This window comes from Myripristis murdjan, chromosome 15 (assembly GCF_902150065.1).
Source record: "Myripristis murdjan chromosome 15, fMyrMur1.1, whole genome shotgun sequence".
Taxonomy (NCBI): domain Eukaryota; kingdom Metazoa; phylum Chordata; class Actinopteri; order Holocentriformes; family Holocentridae; genus Myripristis; species Myripristis murdjan.
Genome location: NC_043994.1, coordinates 4,962,256 through 4,985,666, shown reverse-complemented (window position 1 = coordinate 4,985,666; position 23,411 = coordinate 4,962,256). Strand labels below are relative to the sequence as shown.

The 23,411-nt window shown below is 41.3% G+C and overlaps 1 protein-coding gene across 1 annotated transcript in view; it reads left to right on the top strand.

Moving 5' to 3' along the window:
• Positions 1-97: 97 nt before the first annotated feature.
• Positions 98-23,411, top strand: part of nrg3a (neuregulin 3a) — a 374,977-nt gene continuing 351,663 nt past the window's right edge. The window contains exon 1 of the mRNA XM_030070973.1: positions 98-1,526. Coding sequence (XP_029926833.1) covers positions 797-1,526 — 730 coding nt within the window. The 5' untranslated portion in view covers positions 98-796. The remainder of the gene's footprint in view (positions 1,527-23,411) is intronic.

The window sequence follows — 23,411 nt, the reverse complement described above, 5'->3', positions numbered from 1 at the left end:
CGTTCAGTTGCAAAAGAGACAGATTTTGGTGGCTGAGGGACGCTGACTCGGCTAAAGCTGTTGGAACAGGCTGCATCGTTAAAAAGGGCTTTTGGTTCTGCACAGGGTGGGGAAGCAACAAGACCCACCCTGCAAGTTTCGCTCCCCTCCACCAATACGACGATAACATCCCGTAGTGGAGTGTGTAAGGAGGGGACGCATATGCATATGAAGTAGAAATAGCTGTGTTTTAAGGATTGTGGATTTTTGCTGCAGTGCCATCTGAACATTGATGCCACAGCTTCTTCACATGCATGGACGAAAAGCCGTTCCTTCCCACCCATCTCTCCCTCCCATCTCTCTCTTTGTCCCTCTTTCTCCCCATCAGAAGCATCATTTGAATTCCACCGGTTTTCCCTGCGTTGTATTTGGCTCTTTCTTGAAGTTGGAAATCATAGCAGCTTCAGTTCATCATTGGACATTGAGAGTTGGACAGGACTAAAAGTGGACTAATCAGGCGATTTTTCAGCTCTCACATTTCTCACTGGGTGTCTCTGAGTGCCTCTGTGCGTGTGTGCTTGTGTGTGTGTTTGTGTGCTTGTGTGTTTCTGGATGCGTGTCTGCATGTATCCCCAGCACCCCTCCCCACCTCGCTATCCTTGGATTACGTATATGTGTGTGTGTGTTTGAGCATCCCATTCCGTGGAATCCTTTTTATCTATTTTTCCACCCGTCCCTGTGTCTTTTCTGAATGTCCGGCAGTGTCGGGTATCTTTCTGCCATGTGCTACCCATGCCTATCACAGGGTTAACCCTAAATGAGCCATAAAGGACGGCAGGGAAGGATGAGTGAGTGTTCTGGGGCAGCCGTATCTGGGGCAGTGATCCTGGAAGAACCTGAGGGTCCAGGGGGCTCAGGTGGCCGTGGAGAGGGCCAGGCCCAGGATCAGGGCCCTTTAAGATGTGGAGGTTGCACACTGTGGCCTCGCCAGCAGACATGGCTCTGTGTGGTCCCTTTACTCATTGGTTTTATTGGCCTGGGATTGAGCCTGATGCTGCTGAAGTGGATCGTAGTTGGGACAGTCCGGGATTATGTGCCAACAGACCTGGTGGATGCTAATCGAATAGGCCAGGATCCTATTTTCCTGTCTAAGCCCAGTGGCATTCCTAAAAGCCCAGATACTACCACCACAACTACTCCTACCATTGGTGGCGGGAACCCCACACCTAGAACTGTAACAGTGGCCAAAGGTAGAACTCGATCCACTGCCCCCACCACTACCATTAACCCAAGAGGGGGCGGAGCCTCGGGTAGTCAAGTAACTCCTCGGAATCCTGCTCATCGTAATGGACGTGGGCCTCCGGGTATTACTACATCTACAGCAACTCTGCAAACCACATCCATAATTGGGGCAGCAACTTCAAGTCCATCTCCATCCAACCCAACAGTCCTGCATGACTCCACACAGATGTGGACCCAGGAGCACACAACCACTGAGAGGGTCTCCACCATGCTCACCACACGTATGAACAGTCACCGCAAAACACGTAAGTTATATCAGTGTCATATGACTCATATCAATGAAGGGTTCTCGTGTTCTTGAATCTATGGAATTTAAAGAGCAGTTTTCCTGTCATGGAAAATGTATGGGGAAGGACAATCTAGGAAGTCTTACGGCCTTTGAAAAGTTGGCAATAACATGCATTTGGATTTTTGAATCCATTAAGGACTAATGATCTGCTGCCCTTGTCACACTTGCCAATACTCATAAAGTGTTAAATACGCAACGTAAACATATAATGTACTGTCACATCCCCATCGTTTGTTTTGTGAAGTGGCAACAGTGTGTGCTAATTACGATAATGAGAGCCATTTGGAAAATGATTCTCTGTTCTTTCTGGCTTAGTCTGAACTTATCTTGTGGTTTGTTGTAAATTGATTTCACTGACCAGTTTGTCTGTTTAGGAATTTGTAATGGATATCCAAGGTTGTGTTGTCTTTTGATGGGTGAACTGTGTCAAATCCTTGCTGCATTGTTTGATTGCCTGTGGTGAGATCAAGCAGATACCCTCTTATATGCTAATATGGCTTCAATTCTGAACATTTCGATCTTTTGAAATTTGAGATTACACATCTGCAACATTGACATGTACTGCATACTGCTTGTGAGATGGTATATCGGATGCTGGTTGCTATATTCCCTCATGCGGGCCACAGAAATGAGGAGATGAGTGATCAATAGCATTGATTTGGAGAAGTAGGGCTGCCTGAACTATCGGAGAGGTCAATAATCAGTTTTAGTGATGTGGATGGTTAAATTTGTTTCCGTACTGTGTCCTTCCTGCAGTGGCCAATTAATCATCTTTGGAAACAAAGCAAATAGCACTCTGGATTTCTTTTAAAGAATAGCTTAAAGGGTGACTCTAAAATGGTGGCATACTTCAACTTTTGCCCCAAGCTGAGAATGTGTTTGTGTGGGTTGTGATGTGTGGGCACATTGTTTGTAATATTGAATGAGGTGATGTTAGTATCAAAGAAAGTGGATAACAATTAGTATAGAGTGGGATAAGAGTCATACAGCTGGCCCATTTGGTCAGTCAGCTTAATTGTGGTGATCTGCTGGCTTATGGTATCGATCACCATTAATAATTCCTGGACTTCCGGTGTGATGATGTCTCCATCCTTCCACACACTGGGTCTTTCATCTGGTGTCAAGCTGCTGCATTAGCTAGCTATCACGAGCGCCTATAGTCTCTAATATGTTTGATTAAAAAAATGTAATTATGTAATCACATAGTATAACATGGCCTAAGGTCATATTACTTCTGTGATGTAGAAAATAAGGATCAAGTTGAAACACTAATTTAGTGAAAAAAATATGAAATGTCAAAGTGTATTTGTATGATTTCATATCTCCTGTAAAAGATGAATTATGGCAGTTTGGATGTTTTTTTTCCAGTGGGCTGCAGCAAGGCAGTATCCCAAGACAAAATTTAGTTAAGGCTTAAGTCCAGGGGAGCTTGCAGTTATAAGGCAGATAGCCTCTAAAGTGTGGGAAATCTGAGGATTGCCCCATTAAATGTTTAATATCTGACTGAAAACATATGCACAAGCACGAACAGAAATGAGTTGCAATAGGCCACACACACACACGCATGTGCGCACGCACGCACACACACACACACACACACACACACACACACACACACACAAAGCTGGTATCATTGAGGTGTCGTTTATTTGCTGTAACCTCCGAGCCTTCTTCACGCTAATGATGTTGTGGCACTAACTTAGGTCCAGGCATTTGTTATCTCTGGAATGAGCTGAAAAGAAACATTCATTAATAAGGACCAGCCATTCGTTAAGAGCTGATAGCGTTTGAGAAGCACAACAAACACTGTTTACCATTTCTCTTCTCCTTCTCTCTCACCCTCTCCGTCCTTGACTCGAGTCATGGTATCACCACATGCTATTGATTGGTGCCAAGGGGGATTTTCTTCCAGCGATCAATCAGCTCTGTGCTTGTGACTGTGAGCTTTCCCGTTGACGCTGGAAAGCTGCTTGGCCCCATCCCCCTGACCCCCTCCCCAAAAAAAAAGCAGCCCTAGGTTGTGCCATGGTAAATCTCTCTGCTCAAAATGGTGTCACATTTTGTGCTGGATTTCACTCTGCTTGTGATGTTCATGCTCCCTGCCTCAGATGCATGCAGCAGATGCTTGGCTTTAACACAATCCATGCACACACCACATGTATCAGGTCACTGGCATGCCTGTAGAACAACAGTGCCACTGAAGATTTTTTTTTCTTAATTATATTTTAATTCAGATGATATGGAAAATGCCTTACATTTGAACCCTCTTACAGTTTAATTGACCATCACAATGCAAGTTCAACATCCTTAAACACCAATTACCTTAGTATTGTATAACTAAATGTCAAGTACCAGAGCCATCAGATATAATCAATGCATTTGCCATTCTCTTGTATGTATGTACATTAATTTCTGCTGCCCTGAAAGGCCCTGTAAAGAGCTTTGGGCTCGACAATGGTTGTTACCCTTTCATCTCTGCTGTGATCTGTGATTTACACGCTATATATCAAATTATTGATAAACACAATCAGTCCATTCCACCTGCTGCGGCTGCTGTCTGTTTGCCTGTGCTGCCGTTGTGTCTGAGGTAATGGAAATGTCCCTAGATTACAAAAGAGACCAGGGAATGCTTCGTCTGATAATTAGAAACAGAGGGGGAAAACTGTGTATCATTTCATTACCATGAGGAAAAATGGAGGCTATTCATCATCATCCATTCTTTTATTAATTAATCATTAAAAAAATGGCATTTCTCGAGCAAGTGCTCATGAAAACCATTAAGCCTTGTTGATGGATATCCCAGGGAAAATGTCACTCCTTATCCAGTTCAGCTGAGAAAGTTCTAATACCACAGAATAGCCAGCTCGCTCGATAATCCTAAACACCCTTCACCCTCCCACCCCCTCCATTCTACCACCCACATGCTGCTTTGATTTCAAAAAGCCATCATTTTCACATTAACTATCCATTATGTTTGAATGTGTTATGCGGTATTACTGAATTGGCTGTGCCTGTGTTGGCTTGTGCTCAGAAATGCAACCGAGAGAATTCTATTAATTTAAGTAGCAGGCCATCTGTGTGCTCTTATTGATGGTCAACCTATATAAAACAGGCTCTATTTTGTGGGTTAGGCAATAAAGTTGGGCATAAACTGCATGTCGTGCCGGATAAAGGTGCTCTCCATGTGTTGCTCTGCCCTGTTGACATATGTGCACTGGCTCAAGCTTGCTTGGTCGAAATAAAGAAAGAAAATTTTTAATTTGAGGCTCAACATAACTCTGAGGGACATAATTCCTGCTTATGTGACTGGAAAAGTGAGAATTTGAGAGGAGTTGTGAATGTAAGAGGTGCCATCCAAAGACCCATAGGGGCAATATGAGTGCCATTCACAAAATCTGTTGGGCCTTACACAGTCTTACACCATCTGAACATTAGCTAGATTTTCCAGCACATCCCCATGCTTAGCAGGTGATTTGTTATTTTTTAACAGGGGGGCCCAATGGGAGCAAACATCTATAGTAAAAACGATATCTGTAGCCATGTCTTCCTGAAATATTTTGTTAGGGAGGTGGCTTTGTCTGGGGTGTATTTTTAGCAGCACAGATGCTAGTGAATGATCATAGAAATATTAAAGTAACATTATAGGAATTTCACAGGCAGCAGTGTGTCTCCATGATAGTCTTCCTCTTTCATGACTGGACAGACCAGTCTAACATATTCAATCAAACAACCCCGCTATCCCTGCACTCTCTCTTCTGCTAGGGGATGGAGAGTGGGGATAGCAGGTTAACAAGGGAGATTCTTATGGTCATTTTGCTAATTAGGGGGACGTCACCCCCCTTCATCCCTCCGCCTATGCTGCAAGGTGTAGAATACAGCAGAGATGACCTAGGAGTGAAGACAGCTCCGCATTATATGACATTCTGTCCCCACCATGGCAGAATATCATGTGTTGCCTCAGCAGTAATGGGATTTGAACAAAATGAACTCAGTCCACTTCTGCCCCTACTGTTGGAAACTGGATCTGCGCCCTTATTAATCATCCCTCTTGCATTAAGCGTGCTGAATTATGATCAGTTATTCCTTTTGCTTCATATTGACTGAGGTGGTCAGTGGGTCCTGGCCAGTGGTGGTAGATTAGCACCACACTGTCAGGTCCACGCTTTAGAAGGTGCTCTGGTGGAGTCAGACTTCTTTGTCTTCATGCTGAGCCACTCAGTGGGATTAGTTTTCAGTCAGAGAGTTGCCCTGAAACCTAAATCCAGATTAACAGCCCATCACCGCAACTGTGGAGGCAACAGAATTACATTAGCCCACCTATCAGTCACACACTCTACATAGGCTTACAAGCACCCCGACTGGTGAAGGATTGTTTTGATAGATGGCCTGTGGCATGATGTTTTTTTTTTTTTTTTTTTTTTTTTTAATCAAATGACACTTAGGTGTGACTTTTACGAGTGTTTGAGTGTTGATCCCTTCAGGGTGCACTAAACAAGCACTCGCAAAAGTTTTACGTTATCAATGAAGAACACAACAATCACAAATAATAAAAAATTAAAATGTACTCATCGCTGCTTTCAGTGAGTGCATTGTGGACACATTCAAAATGCTACTCAGTGCTCACAACATCTTTATTTTAATCTTGCACTTTCACTATTGATTGACTTCAGTGTGAATTTCTGGGTGCACATTAGATAAGAAAAGCAGTGAGGCAAAGCATAAGCCATTATACTGAGCTAACAGTGTATTTCCAGAAACATATAAGCCTAATGTAACATGAAGTTGTAAGTTTTACAGTACATCAACTTTTTCCACTGTTTGGACAAGCAGAAATCTGCATTTGCTCTTCTATCCTCGGGGTCCCAAGCATTTTTGTGGATTTTATGGAACTCAGAAAACCATGTACAGCATCTATAATAGACAAGTTTAGGATGATACAAATCGCCCTTAGACTGCTAAAAGATATGCATCTTTGCCGTCAGTTTTACAGACTTCAAAAGAAAGAAACAAAAAGAAATTTGCTGCAGGTTACCAAGGGCGGATTCACCTAACAAAGACAAATTTCCAAAGGGGATGCACAAGCATAGGTAAAATGATTCTCATTAAATCCATATCTATTTTGTGCAACTTGCTGCTGCATCTTTTTCTTTAGAAATATATCTTGAATTCTTATATGTAAAGTTAAATGATTTTACTAGCACCACAAACTGCAAGCTTCTATAATAAATACATCGAGCCACGCAGCTATAAAAATGAATAAATAAATAAATGGATAAATAAATAAATAAACCAGTATATTAGAGTAGGGGCATCAGTGTACATGTTTGTGGTTCCCTAATCATCTCACATGGAGAGATTTTCGGGTTTAAACCAGATTTTCGGTTTTAAACCAGATTTCAGACTTCGCAATCTTTACACTTGGATTAGTTCTCATTGAGCTGCTTAGTAACAAGTACCCTAAGTGTGTTTTGTGTGTGTGTGTGTGTGTGTGTGTGTGTGTGTGTGTGTGTGTGTGTGTGTGTGTCCGTCCATGTTACACATACATTCTAGTGTGCACACCAGCTTATGTCAAAATGTGTGTCTGTGGTGAATGAGGATGACCTAGCTGTGACCTCATGTGCGATTGAAAGCTGAAATCAGTGCCATCCTTGAAATCTCATTGCCTCCTTGCCACTTTAAGACGCTTTGAGGGCAGAATTACAGCCTGTGGCTGTGTATTCTCTGTCAGGGGGAAATGTTGATCAAAAACTGAACAAGCAAACATAAACATGTGAGGATTCCTGGAATCCTTGGGCGGACAGGCTGTAGGATGTGCCACTGACTGAACATACATGCTTAAACATCAGCTGGACACCAGAGAGCCACACAAAATACTCCAACACATTCTCATTCCCAGGTCATCAAATGCCGCAGCCTGGTCACGCCCCTTTCACTTCTGATATCGATGAGGATGAGACACATTGGGCTTTCTTGCATTTATCATGTGTCAGTATCACGTGGTTAGGCTTAGACATAAAAACCGCCTGGTTAAGGGTAGGGAAAGGTTTGGTTTAGGCAACAAAATGGAAATTGGACACGGTGTCAGTCACACACAAAAGGTCTCCCTGGAAATGGAACTCAAACTCGGATCTTATGCACAAAGGTCCTGTGACTATCAGACGTGAAATGGGCATGACGAAGCTGCGGTATTTGATGCCCAAGGAATGAGGAAGGGCACAATATTCTGTGCAAGCTATACATTTCTGTAGCAAATAATATGAAACAGACTTCAAGGGGTTGCTTGGACAAAATATCGTCCATTTGAAGCCAGTAGTCTAATGCGTATCACTGCTGTCCAGTGTGAACCAACTCCGTAATGTCAGCTATTCAGAAACTAAGAAATGCACATACGTATGCACTTTTCATTTTTTATTTGTTTGAAAAGGTGTCATATCCCCAAGGGTTGTGAAACTTTCTGAACCAATAGAGGAGCAGGTAAACCCTCAAATGAATTAAAAACATGACAATCACCAAATCTAGAGATAAGCTTTTGTCATCAACATGTGTGGAATGCCTGTTATGTGTAATTCCATGCACCTCAATTTAAAATGGACAGAATTTTCTCCTTTCCTCTGTTTGAACAATATAATTTGATAGCCACTGCATATCAGTGTCAGGATAAGTAACAGCCAGGGGCATAAGTTGTCCCAGAAAAAACCTCTAGGCTATTTAATTTACAATACACTTCAGTCAATTTAGTTGTGAAGCAGTCCTGGAGACTCCACTCCCTGACCGCTAACTGAGCTCATCAAAAACATGTCATACCATCACGATTAGAGTTTTAATTTGGCACAGATGCCGTGTGAATAAAGTTTAATGTCACTTTGATTCATTCTGATGAAACGTCTTGCAGGGTGGAAGCGTCATGAAATGTTAATGGCGAAAAAGAGAAACATGTTGAATATGTAGAGTAAAGTGTAAATAATTGATGATGCCCCTTTGACAAATTATCCCGCCCCCAGCAATTTCCTGCCCCAAAAATTCACATACATCTTCAAATAGGGTTTGAGGTGGGAGACAATGCACCCGAGTTACGCTCTAAGGAAGGCTGATCTTGCTGAGCAGAAAACTAAAAAAGCTGAATGGTCTTCTCAACCCATTTTCGCCCATCCCCTCCTCACACATCTATCAGTTGAGTCCAGATGATGAAGAAGTGCAAGTGGTTGAATGCTGCTGCTTCCTTCTGAGCGGCTTTTAATAATGAATTAGGTTTAAGCAGTCTTGATTAGATGAGGCTGGCTCAGTTTTATCAGAGCCAGCGGCAGGGAAGGTAGTGGTTGACGAGGTGTAAGAGAAGTTAATTCCTTTGCTGGGATCCACCTGCCCTGTGCCTGCTCTCCAGAGAAGGCTGCCACCAGCTCGCTGACTGCTTTCTCTCGGAGTTCAGCATTCTCTGAGGTATCTACTTTTGGCTACTGATAGGAAACACCTGCACTTCTATTAACACTTAAACCACAAGCTAAGCTGTAGAATGAACTTTTGATAGAGGAATTCGCTGGGTGAGATTATGTTGTATTCATTATTGGAGGTGGACAAGCATTGAGTTGTCTTATCCTGAAGTAAACTTTGTCCAAAGTTAGCTTCGTTTTTTCTTTTTAAGATTAATTTCTTTACTTGCTGAGCTGTGTCTCCTGAGTATTCCACCCAGACAGATTTAGCATTGCACAGGCAGTTGCTAGGCGGTTGAAATTAATTCATCATCTCACAGCGTGAAAAAAAATGTTGTTGATAAAAAGACATCCCTCAACTGCTCTAATTCATGGACCAAGCTTGTTGCACACATTCATTTCAGATAGATAGCTGAGGCTGGCTTTGAACTCGGGTTCAAATACTGAACATTGTCATCATTGATCCAGTTAATTGTTACATGAATTCACATTTGTTTCAATTTGGCAAATAAAACAAACAAGCAAACAAAAAAAGATTTATTTCAAAGACCAACATTAAAGATTTTCATAATGTTAAAATGCAATCATAAACCTATTGGAATAACATTCAATGTCCAGCAGAGTTTCTCTAATGCATCATGAAGCATTCAAGTAAATGCAAATTGATTTTTGTGAGTTACTAAAAGGGAAAGGTCTGCAAAGAGGCAATAATTTACACACACACACACACACACACACACACACACGCACTCACACCACACCACACCACACCACTGGCTCTCTCTCTTAGTTAATCTGTTCGCAAGCCTATAGCTGTAAACCTTTTAACACCAGTAAGCAAACAAATGTCAGGCTGTTTTGATTTTAGCCACAGCTCATAGCTGCGGTTGCAGCCTATTTCTCTGTAGCCACTTCAGAGGGGGACTGTGGGTCGTGACAAATGGGGGCAGTAAACATCAAGCACCTGGCCGACCAGTGGATACAGGCCAGGCTGCTAGTGCCTGGCCAGGGACTTCCTAACAGGTGAACTCTACACTAATTCAGTCAGTCCTGGATCAGAGATTCATACCTATAGATACGGATACAATATCTTATGCTAAAATGTACCTTTCACATAAATGATCAATTTTACCCCAAAAAATATAGTTAACTGATCAGTCAGCTGACCTACAGCAGCCTGGCTGAACTAAAACTTTATCTTAGTAGGTCTTTTTCTAGAGCACTTTTCTCAGACCTGACACAGTGGTTCTAAAATCATTTTCTTAACACACGAGCACCATTGCGCCAATGTCTTTTGTATGCTACATTCCCTATGCAGCGCTGTAATATATCAATTGTTGCCTTTAGTTCCATGATACAAAACAAGAAAAATGCATGGTAATGAACACCAAAAACATCACACAGGCTATAAATTGCTGAAGCACAAAAAAGCTGAAGTAAATGAATTACACGCTGCAATGCTTTTGACTGTCTACGGATAATTGGGATGGTATTTACAGGTGCACTATGCAAAATTGCTGAGGGTCAATTGAAGTGAGGACCATTTAGACTGAACTGACAAAGATGTGGAATATGCCATGAGTTGGTCAGGTGAACACTATGTAGACTCAACCATACATGCTTACTCTACATTTTTTTTGTCAGCTGACTCAAAACGATCCTTGCTTCCATTTACCCTGAGCAATTTTGCATAGTGCATCTTTAAAACAATTCCTCCACAACTAAGCAAGATGTGTCCTGCCATTTATGTGTTGAAGGCTTTAAGGAAGAAAGGAAAGCCATATTAGCATGCACAGAGCAAGCCAAGGAATCGTCGACATTACAGCTACATCTACTTTAACTAGTGCCTGTTGGTCCTCAGTTACTAAAACTGTGCTGCTGATTTGCAGAATCAGATCACAGCCAACATCCTGTGTTACTACAGGTCATATGTGGCCTTCCATCTTGGCGTTCAAGTGCTGTGTCAGCCAGGCAGAGCGTCCAGGGTTGGTGTGGGAATTTCTGCCGTGCTTTATCTCCTGCTGCCTGGTGCAGCTCTTAACGATGCACTATATATGTGAATATAAGAATATGTTGACCAGATAGAGAAGAGCAAAGGACAGATTCCTTTGTGATGTGTAAATCATCAAACACCATCAACTACTCAGAATGCTGAGCTCACAAGAATAGATGAGAAGAAAAAAAATCTCCAAGACAGTTGCTTGCTATGTCATGCAGTTTCAATCCACTTTTTTTCTTTTTCTTTTTTTTTTTTTTTTTGTGATATAGAACCTGAAATTTGCTAAATCTGTGTTTTTCCAACATGGTTCTCTGGACTCAGAGTAATGCTGGTTTACTGTGCTACCTGGAATATGTCATCCAAAAACTATATATTCTTCAGTCAGTGTAGTTATTGAATGAAGCGTGACTCAGTGTACTGAAGAGCTGGCCAGAGACTGAGTGAGACTCCAAGCCAATGAACAACCCAGAGCCAGGTCTTCAGTTTGGTGAATATGCAGACCAGGCATGCACTGGTTAATGTGCATGAGACATTTGCAAGTGGTTTCGCACTGAACATGCAAAAGGAGAGTCAACATTTAGATGTAGATTATGCTGCAAAAATAGTTAAGACTGGAAACGGTTATTGTCATATGGATTTTGTTGCTGTTTGTCAAAGTAACATCAGTATTAGCTCTTTTCTAGTAGAAATGACTACAGTGTTTATATGCTTCCCCGTTCTCTGTGAGGAATGTGATCAAAACGTTTTCTTGTCAGACATTTAAGACAACTTGCGGTGATGAAATGCTACAAAATATATGGTTCAGGTGAAGTGTCCCTTTAACTGCATTCACTTGGTGTTCAATATTAAATCAGTCCCTGAACTGATGAAACCTGGAGGTTGTGAATAAACCTGTGTGCAAGCAAAGGATGCTCTAAATACTTTGTGTGCATATTGAATCACCCAAGCCTGAGTAGTAACAGCTCAAATATACGGATTTCAGTGCTTGCAGAGCCTGTGTGACTTGCAAATGCTATATTTGTCTGTCTGTTTGATGTGTTTTACATCTTCCTCAGAAATATTGCTACTCTTTATTGTGTTTTAGCAGTAGTAGTTGTAGTATAGGTATGTGCATATATCACAATGTTGACGCACTGTTGTGCTTCATCATTCAAAATAGTTGAACATAATCCAGACGCTTGGAGAGACCAGTGGATGGGCATTAATTTTAGGCCACATGACCCAGCTGACACCATTTACCCTCTCTTAATTTGATATTCTGATCATAAAATATTTTCACATCATGCATTATTCTTAGAAAAGATTGTCCCGCTGCCCTCTTCTGAGTACACTCTGTATTGTGGGTGCCGGGCTGTAAACAATGTTATTAGAGGGGATATAGTGCTTAGACAGTGATTATTTAACCTCAAGGTACCCTCAGCTAGCAGGGAGTCCAGCATTTCAGGTCAGAACCAATTTCAGTCAAATATTATTTCTTTCCTTGGCTGAGTTCAATGAAACATTTTCCTCTCCATTCTCAACACCCCTCCCCTTCTTCCTCTGTTTTACTCAGTCTCTGTTTCTCAAGGTCAGCTTGTTTGATTCATATTGACCACAGATTTGATTCCACATACCGCTGAAGACGACTTTTCCCTGACTGAGAATTCTTCTCACTGGACAGATAGACTGGACTGGTTAAATATCATTAACAGAGTTTGTAAACCAGGTGAATTCTCAAATATATCTGTCTTGTTTTCTGAACAAAACATTTGATATCAAATGTTTCTTTATTCAATTGTCGAACAAAACAGAAATAACACCCTCTGTTCGCTGATTGTACAACAGTTTCAGTTTGCTTTGAACCAGTTCAATCAGAATTTCAATGACCTTGTTCTTGTTTTTTACACCACTGTTTGTGTAAACAGATATAAGACATGAGGGCTTGACTGCAAAATGCCACAGGCTAATATAATGAAGTCATTTTCCTGGTCATTAATTTTGACATCAATACCAGCAAGCGATCCTCCCACATGGTTAGGTATAGATACTTTCATGATTCTTTGTGTGAGTGTGTCAGTGTCTGCGTCTTGTTTTAGCACACGTTACAAGGAATCTCAGCTATATAGAATAGCTTGTGTCCAGTATGAGATATTGATCCCTGCGTGATTGTATCCCTTTCTTTAGCCACTCAGCAGTTTAGCAGACGGGCCTGTGAACGGGCCTGCGTATGGGCGTGGGTTCTGATTATCCCAAGCTCGCTGCATTTTGCTGCAGTTATTTTTAGCTTCAAAGATCCCTGCCAGCTTCTCTCTGGGAGGCTGCGAGGAGCTGGCTTTTCTGGTGGAGGCCTTGGAGCTGACAGTGCTGGAGGAAACAGAACAAAGAAGCATAGAGGAGACAGCAACTTTAGTGTCAGCCATAGATGGTTTTATTTTGGAAACATTACAGTTGGAGAGTATTTAGAATATTAAGCCTAGTGGAAAAGCTATGGTGATGTGCTGTATTATGTTGTTTTGGGGTTGTTGTTTTTTTGGATGTTGCTGCTATTGCTTCTTATATAATCTGAAGTAATTGAGTGCTAAAATTAATGTTTGACATTAGTGCAGTACAGATGGGGCTAGTTTCTAGGAATTTAGTTCTGATAAACATACACATTACCCATTATGTTGCCACATGGGACGACTGCACAGGAAAGCTCAATGTGAAGGTCAGTTTCACCTTGATGGAAAATCCAATCGCGCACACACACACACACACACACACAGGTAAACACAGTTTCACATGCAAGACAGTGGACCTTTCAGCTCTGTCCTTGGGCCAGATGGTTACATCATCTCTCTTTAGGAGGCCTAACATGGAGCATACCTCCTGTGTGTGTTTGTGTTTGTGTGTGTGCGGTGTGTATGTCTAGAGTGTATCAGCACACTCAGTAAGAGTGCTCACTGCACTGTCAGCATGCCTCACCACTCACTATCTCTTGTTTGGCATGTCTTGCCATGTTTTTCTCTCTCTGTCCTTCTTCCTCCTTCCTTCTCTCCTCTGGACCCTCCCCAGTCATCATCCTGGCAGCTGTCTCAGAAAGACTTTGTCTCTGTGTGACAGGCCTGGTGGAGTGTGTATATGTGTACGTGTATGTGTGTGACAGGTCTACCGGTGACAGGTCTCCACCCCCTGGCTTTCTCTCTGTGTGCTGTGTGACTCAGGAGATGGGGGACGAAGAGGGAAGGGGAAATTGACTGTGCAGAAGCCTCCCAAACAGAGGAAGGGGGCGAGAAGGAGAGAAAGCGAGGGGGTTGGGTGGCAGACGTGGAGAGGAGTGGAAGGTGAGGGATGAGAAGAAAGCAAGGGCGATGAGGGGATGAGCGGTGACAAAAAAGAAAGAGGGAGGTGATGCAGGCCAAGAGAGGAAAAATAAAAGCCAGAATGAAAGGAATCAAATAAAAGGGATGGAATAAAAAGGGAGAAATGAGTCGAGGAGGCAGGTGGAGGATTGGATAGAAGAAACTTGCGATGAAAGAAACGGAAAAGAAAACGGCATCTCATCTATCTAGCAACAGTGAGCTCACCCTTCATGCTCCCTCCATCTTCTGCTCTCAGCCCACTCAGTTCATTTACATTTACATTGGACCCAGCTGGAGTTGATTTGGTGGCGAGTGATGGATGGTGAGGTTCTGACGCTGTTTATAGAAATGGGCTCAGGGGGTTAGCAGTGTCAGCTGTTTGCCAGGTAGCAGGCACGGTCTGATACAATATGCTTTGGTCATTAGCAACCAAATTGGTAGCTGCATAGGTGGCTGTTCCTTTTATGGGCTGTGAGGGTTTTGCGGTGTCAGCTGCTTGCCATAGTAACTAGCTAGTTAGGAGAAACCACATAATTAAAATGTGATAATACATCAGAGTGATATTTCAGTTGTCTACTATTATGGCTGGATCGCTTAAGAAATTTTTCTTCCTAATCATAGACTCCATGTAAGGCTATGTTTGATCAGGATTTGTTTTTGTGAGAGAAATACAGTAGTTTATACAGCAGTTTTTTGTGCTGTATGTGCAATTACAGATGATGATATGGGATAAAAGATACTACTCATAGCCAAGATGCAAAACGTCATCTACACTCACTCATATGCCCACATCAGTCAAACAATCTGCTGGCTTCCAAAAAATGTCATACATTGCTACATTACTAAGATGCCAGTTTGATCGGGGTGGGTATTAAGGGATACCAAAAAATCAGCTGGGAAGTTGATGTTTTTTTTTTTTTTTTTTCCCAGACCTGTAAAAACTGTGTCAAGATGACACATTCATGCTAGATTAAAATTAGAAGGACACAATGAAAAATCATCAGCGTTAATTTATTTCCAAAAGTGTCCACATCAACACAGCCATTTTTTATACCATTTAAGTTCAATCAACACTAATTAAGACTGCAAAAATTTGCTGTGTGCCATTGACAGTAAGTACAATTACAAACAACAGTAAAACAATCAAGAAATGAGCAAACACAAACACTTCAACAAGTTTAAATACACGGTGGAGCGTATCAGTTGAACAGTGCCTTATTCTTCACTGATGCAGTCAGTTAAGCATTAGCTGATTTCCTCACATTGCTTTAATAAATGAGTTTCCACACCGGTTGTTTACCATCTAGCTACCAGAGTCCAATACAGATTGCTAGTTATAACCTACTTAGATTAGAGTGAGAAATTGGGTTGTATCTCTGGTGATTATATTTCTTCAGCTTCATTTATTACATGTGGTGTGCATCAAGTCTTGCAGGAAAATTTCACCCTTGCATATTCTACACTGTAACAGACAGTATCATCAAATGGTAAATGGACTGCATTTCTATAGCGCTTTTCTAGTCTAACGACCACTCAAAGCGCTTTACACCCATTCACACACACATTCACACACTGATGGCAGAGGCTGCCATGCATGCCTGCCATGCCTGCCATGCAAGGTGCCAGCTGTCCATCAGGAGCAGGGAGGGGTTCAGTATCTTGCTCAAGGACACTTCGACACACTCTGGAGGAGCCGGGGATCGAACCGGGAACCCTCCGGTTACCGGACGACCGCTCTACCGCTCTACCTCCTGAGCCTTTTTTGTATTCATTTTCCCTGAGCCTCCCCTGTCTAGTTTGATTTTGGTTAATGAATTCCTAATTTCCTTCTAGGGAAACTGTGTGGACTTGCTTTCGGCTGCTGATTTTACATGTAGGAAAAAGGACAATAATGAAAGCAATAGCAATGCAAACAAAGTGAGTCTCCAGTTGAGAAAATGCTTAAAACCTATGTTGTGTTTTGGTCTGCTGAGGCTACTGTCAGTTGAGAAATTGGTATCTCTTACTTTTCTGGGATGGATTTCTCCCTCTGTGATCGTTGGACATGAGAGGAAAAGGGTGAGTCTGGAAAGAAACCCCTTTTATACAATTGTGAGGAAATTGCGCCAAAACCCACCACATGCCCTGCAAGTTTAAGATAATTGATTGTTTCATTTATTTTTTTCCTCTTATAACCTCGATTCTAACAGCACAGGATGAATATCAGCATTATTGTGGCTACATTTGGCTTGTTATCCATAATAAACAGGGAAAAAATCACTTCCAAAGAACAAAATGGATATGTGGAATGCAGTACATCACAAATAGCTGCTTATTAACAAATCTTATTATTCTCATGTGTTAGTACTGTCAATTCCTTGCTGTGAGCCTGGGCTTGGCTTGCCCTACTTGACAAAATCAGTGTCATCTGTTAAATCAACTCCTGAAACACATTTTTACTGATAGTATTATGTAACTTAGTTTTGACATGTTTTCGACTTGGTATATTCAGATTAATTTCTAATAGTGCCATGTCTCTAATTCATGTCCAACATTAAGCTTTTGGTGAAGTGCTGAACATAACTGAGTTTTGAAAAGTATTCAGTTACTATTAGCAATAGTAGAATTGGTATGAGTTAGAATGTTCCATAGTCTTGTTAGTGTGCTGGTGCAGTTTGTTGAAAATTGGTCACAAAGGTAGGCTAGATTCAGTTTTGGTTGCTAGCAAGTAAGGTTTTCATTTGAGTTACTGTACAGGCAGAATCAAAACAAACAGTCCCCTTTTTTGCCTGCTTTGCTTTTTGCTTTTACACAAATAGGACTACAGCAACAGCAGAGGCATGTCCAATCCAATCAAAAGTTGTCCCTCACTGTGTCTTTAGCCCTAGAGTACATGTGCTTGTCCATCACATACTTTACATTCAGTGGTGGAAAAAAGTTTTCGGACACCCCATGCATTTGTGAAATATTGCATTAACAAATCACTCTTAGGTCTTCAAGTGCAATTTCTTTAAGTACAGTCACGGCCAAAATACTAAACAAATCCTAAAAAAGCCATTAAAAACTTAAAATTGATTGGTTCCATAAAAATACATAGGAAATTTTGAGTGTTGGGCCATTTTGGTACCAGTGATGAAGGTCGTTCTTTTTATTAAAAGACACAATTTTTGTTGCCAAGCTTTGTGTCTATATAAAGCCAGCACATTTGAAAGTTCTTCAGACACAAAAATGGCTAAAACAAGGAACCTAACGCAGGAAGATAAAGATTAAACTGTTAAGAATTTAGTTTTGTTAGTTTTGCTTGTAAACAATAAACAAAAAATATAATTTGTATCTGCCACACCTTTTGAAACACAAAAGATTTTTCCACAAATATTTCATGATAATATTTGAGATTGTGAGATTGTGTAAAATTTTAAAGGTGTCTGAAAACTTTTTTCCACCACTGTACACACATATACAGAGACCGTGTTGAAAGCATGTTGAAACTTTCATATACATCATGTCAATACAGGCAATATACTGTGCTAGATGGTGTGTGAAAGCATTGCAGAAACAACACAACAAAATGTCAGGAATGATGGCAAACAGTTTGAGCCCTTGCGCAAGTGAGGACAGAAGCCTTGCTAATTAACTATTTCCTGGGGTTAATGTTCTGGAAGTCTAATTTTTACAACAAATAAAATTAATTTGATACATTTTATTTTATTAAACCATACTGAAACTGTGCAATTCCTCCATTATCATTACTAAAAGTTGAATACTTTCAGTTTGAATCAGCTGTATTGTATATAATATACTGCATATGCACACAGTGTGTAAATGCACACAGATTTTTCCATTTAAAGCCATGTGTTGCATTTAGCTCAGATGTACTTGGTTTCTGTAGAGATGAACATGTCAGGCTTATGAGCTGTCAACTCTCCATCCGCCACCTGTCAGCAGTGACGTGTGTCAGCAGTGTGTGTTGATGCCCAACACACACTCTCTCTGTCTCTCTCTCTCTTTCCCTCTATCCCTGCTCTCATTTTTATAAACACAAACTCATTGTAACACATGCAAAACATTCGCACACAGACTTGTATGCACACATACCCACTTGCACACACACTCCACAGATCGCCTGATCGTCACTCCTCTGGCAAGGAGCCCTGAAAGGAACATAGAGTAAGATGGACAGGCAGGGGCTGTCACCGAGGACACAGGGACATGGAATCTGCTTCTCGCTTCAAATAATGAACAACATGCGCAGCCCCACTCAACTCCAATTAGATCAAACGGTAATTAGCTCAGCAGAAGTCACGCATCACTGTAAGGGTGTGTACTCCTGTTCAGTCTACAGGGGGTGAACAGGCTGTTCTGTGGTGAGATTAGAGCATGTTGCTGCAAGTCCAAAGCCGCTGTGTCATTCCTCTGTGGATAGACCCTGTGTTTTAAGCTTCCAGAATCAGCAAAGGTGGTTTGGTTGGAAACAATGGAAGAATTGGTTGGTTAATATGAGCACCAATAGCTGAGTTTACTGCAAAAACATAAGATGACACATCACCTACACAAACTTAAACTTCATCAACAGAAAATCCAAGAAAGTAGACACCGCAGCACAGTGATAACACTTGTTTGATTGCCAAGTGATCTCTGGAAAGTGCAGTGCTGAAACTCCACAGCAATGAATTCTTGACATCAAAGATGTTGCCAAAATCAAAACAAGAACCCTTTACTGCTTTAAAGATCTAAAGATTTGTGTGCACAGAGATGAGCGAGTGGTGAAATCCTCTGCCTCTTGAGCCAAATGTGCGCCTAGACTTGCGTAGGAAGGAGTACCACCTGATTGTGTTATTGTGTATCACTCCTGCTCCATCTCCACTGTAGACGTCCACCTTCATATTTCTTTAGTAATTATTAACTTGAATAAAGTACGGATAAGCAAAGCAAAGCAAAAATAAGCAAAAGGGATACATTTTGTGTTATCACAGCAAAACATGAAGATGCATATGGAACCACAAGCACAAGATGTTGGAACACAGCTTTCTTTTTTGCATAAAAGGCGTTTGTCTTGATTATTGATCTTGATTCTTACATGAATCTTGCGCATTCATCAGAGAGGGCCTTTGCAGCTTCACCAAACCACAGACCATGAAAATGAGGGCTGGTGTTTCACTGTGGTATGGTTTGGTTTTAAGGCTGGTGTTTATAACCTTAAGGTTTTAAGGTTATAAACAACAGAGCACCAAAATCAATCTATAAAACAAACTTTGAACATTTCTTCAACTAGCAGAGTTGGCTCCAGGAATAACCACTCCATCTATTTGACCATTTGGGAAATCAAGATCCTGGATAGCACACAGACATCAGTCAGACGTAGTCTTTAGATCAAAGATTGGCTAAACATCAGAAAAAGCATCTTGCCAACATACGTTTGAGATAGACATTCTATTGCAGTTTTTCTCCAGAGGCACGATCTCCAGACTAGGGAATGCATCAGGGATGGGTCTCTAGGTCCAGTGTTGTACTAATGTGAATACTACGTAGAGGCAACCTAAATGCAATCTAATATCATCACAGGTTTAATGTTGGGTAGATGCAAGGACAGCTTGTGTATGTGGTCAGGGATGAAATATTAATCAACCAGTCCATGCTTGGTATCTGCTCATCCATTCCATTAAAATGTATCTATGACACTGGTCCATTCGATGCTTGACAAGAACTTAAGCCGGTGAAGCAGATAGTAGCATGTACAATACTGTCCATTGTCAAACTTTGCCAGACATGGCAACGGTAACTATGTAGGGCTAAGAGTTTGGAAAAATGTTGCAAATAGTCAATTACTGAAAATTTAGTTGCAAACTTGCTCCTCTAGTAAACTTCTCATAATTTTTTATGAGTATCTTAAATTTAGCTACCCCTACTATGGACACTTGTTTTAAAATGCCACATGTTCCCAGATACAATTGTGTTTGGTCTTCCAATCACAAGCTATGCTCACCAGCTGGACGTCCATGAGTTTTGACACCATGCTATGCTATATTGTACATATCAGTTTGGGGTACGTCAGTGATACAGTACTGCTGTGTTTATTTCTGTCTAGCTCAGTTTAGTCACCTCAGAAAGCCTATTTTGGACTAGGTGGGGAACAAATCACTGCTTAAGGCTCAATAACTGAACCAAAACATGTCTAAAACATCGACCATCGACAGAGTCTGAATAGCATTAATAAAAAGGATGCTCTCCATCTGTACTGCTGGCCAACATTAATAGCTGATTTCCAAACAAAATGGTCTTGAGGGGTCATGTCGTGAATCTTACAACAACCTAAAATGGTGCACCCAAGTGCACCCAAAGTAGCAGTGAAATAAATAGTTCCATTTTCTCTCTTTGTACAACTCAGAAGTTTAGCTATTTGCTAGCCACAGAGGGCAGTTAGATACAAGTGTTACTCCAAGGCTTTGAAAAAATATGAAATTCTGAACATGGTTGTGCCATTATTTTTGTAATAAAATCTTTCTCATTGTATCCATTTTTCATTTAGTCTTTCCTCATTTCTCATTTTTATTGTGCTCTCTCTCTCCCTCCCTCTCTGTCTCATATACTTGTATGGGCGTGAGGGAGGCACAACTGAACCATGAACAACAGCCATGTCTCACTCACATTAGCCCTCTGATGTTTGGTTCTGTGCCTTGCTGTAGTACTCCGTGTGTATTCTCTCCTGTATATTATATAGGAGACATAAGCTGTCGAGTGTACTTACTCATATGCTTTCAGATTCTCCACTGACACCACAACTTTAATAATAAATATTACACTCCTCTACACGGTTGCACAATAGTCATGATCTGACTGTTTTTACGCACAGTGTAAAATGGGCTACGTACAGTGAGGATATTCTCTCAGGATATGCCTGAGTAGAGGACATACATGAGAAGCCCTCCTGCTCATTTGTAACTTGCTCCCTCTGTAGTCTGTGGTTATGCACCATTAGAGAAATTGTGCCATTTTCACAGGGCTGTGATGACAGTGTTTGAGGTGGGTATAGGTCTAAATAGCTAAGGAAGGATATATATTTCAGTGGGTATTAGGCTGAAAGTGCCAGAAAAAGAGTTGAGTAGGCCTACAGTCTATATAGCTGTATATACCCTCTACTACAACACTGCATTTTCAATGGAAAAATGGTAGCAGAGCTTTGACTTGACTCTCTCTCTCTCTCTCTCTCTCTCTCTCTCTCCCTCTCTCTCCCTCTCTCTCTTTCTCTTTTTCCCTCTCTCTCTCTCTCTCTCTCTCTCTCTCTCTCTTTCTCTCCACATCTCCCCAAGACACTGTAATGTTCTGTTCAGGCTTCACACAGCTGTATTCAGATTTCAGAGGAACAGCAGTGGGTATCCCGAGGTTTGAATTTGTGTGTGCATGCGTGTGTGCGTGTGTGTGCGTGTGCGTGTGTGTGTGTGTGTTTCTGTGACCAACTAGCACATTCTGTCAAGACTGAGAGTGAGACTTTTTTTTTTTAGCTGTTTTAGTTTTAACTGTGATTTTGTATGTAGAAGAAGTGAAGTTTCACCCATTTTGAGCCTTGCGGGTGCTGAAGTCAGAGTGGTCAGCTTTGCCCAAGCTTTACGGTCGGAGTCCCATGTGACATCACATTACATCACGTTACACATTACACAGACATCACATTACACAGAAAGGCCATTAACCTCGCGCACAGGGGTTCAGTGTGATTAATGTGACTTCATGCTTACCATCTCTCCCTCTCTCTCGCTCTTTCTATGTCTCTCGGCCTCTCTTGCCCCTCCTCCTCCTGGCTCTTAGTGAAAACAAAGTCATCATTAAGCCTCTTAGTTGTTCATTCGTGAGAAAAAGTATTTACAGATGTTGATATATCATCTCCTCCACAACATCTGCTCCCCCATCACGGAAAGCTTTCAATCGCTCTGTCAATGAGACGTCAAAGGAGCTCAATCCCCTTCACCTACATTTCATATATAGTTCATATACATTCAAGGAGGTTTCAGTACAAGATAAGATGTTCACTGCAATAAAAAAGGATGAAAAAATAAACAGAAACAGAAATAATAAGAATATCCAGAGTTGGCCCGAGCCAGACAGGACGGTTTACTGTACAGTGACTTTGCCTTCACCTACCTTACACCACCATCTTTTGCAAACCAGTCACTAGATTAAATGTTGCCGTTTGATGATTCCGCAAGCCAACATATACATTCAAACGTCAACATTTCTGAACTGAAAATATGTTACATATCAACATTTAGACTTACAGCCAATGTGGTGGAGCCTGCTTCAACAACATGTGACTGTTAATGTTGGCACATGTGCTAGGGCTAGCTAAGATTAAGGTGTTAGCTAATTTAGCCACTTTTGTTAGCTTCATTAGCCACCAAAACTACGAAAGTTTAGAAAAAGGTCATTCTGAACATTACGAATCCTTAGCTAATGTTTCTTCATATTAACTTCTTAACAGTAGCTAAACAAACAAAGCTCTCACTTGACTCGATCCCTGGTCTGGTTTATACCGTGTCATGAAACTTAAAAATGAAAAAATAAATGAAAATACCAACATTTTTTCTCTGGCAACCGGGTGGTACCTTGACATGTACTGCTTTCACCTAGGTTGAGTGTCAAAGTCATGGTGAGGGGCTCCGATGAATTGTTTTCATATAAATGGTTCAGGTTTTCTTTCTTTTTTGCATTTCTCATGCAAAATGTACTTTGGATCAAAGTTACCATTTGAAACTGGGATTCAAATAAAGAAGTCACTGGAAAATGTCCAGTTTACATTCAGATTCTACCTTTTTTTTTTCCTGTAAATGTAACTGCAGTCTGTCTCCTTAGTACTCCCACAAATGGCTTGGTGCCATTTCTTGTCGGTTAGCAGTGTGATTTGAAATGTTTTCTACAACACTGCTTGGTTGGCTGAGGTCACTGAAGGACCATCATGAGGAATGCTGCTTTCCTTTAGTATCACTTAAGTGTTTCTGGAGGACGATCTTTACCTTTCTACCAAACCGTCTCAGCTCGACAGTATATCGTAGTGGTAAGAAGGAGATAACATTGACATCTTGAGATATTTCACTCCCCTAGACAGACAAGGAGCTGATATTATTCTG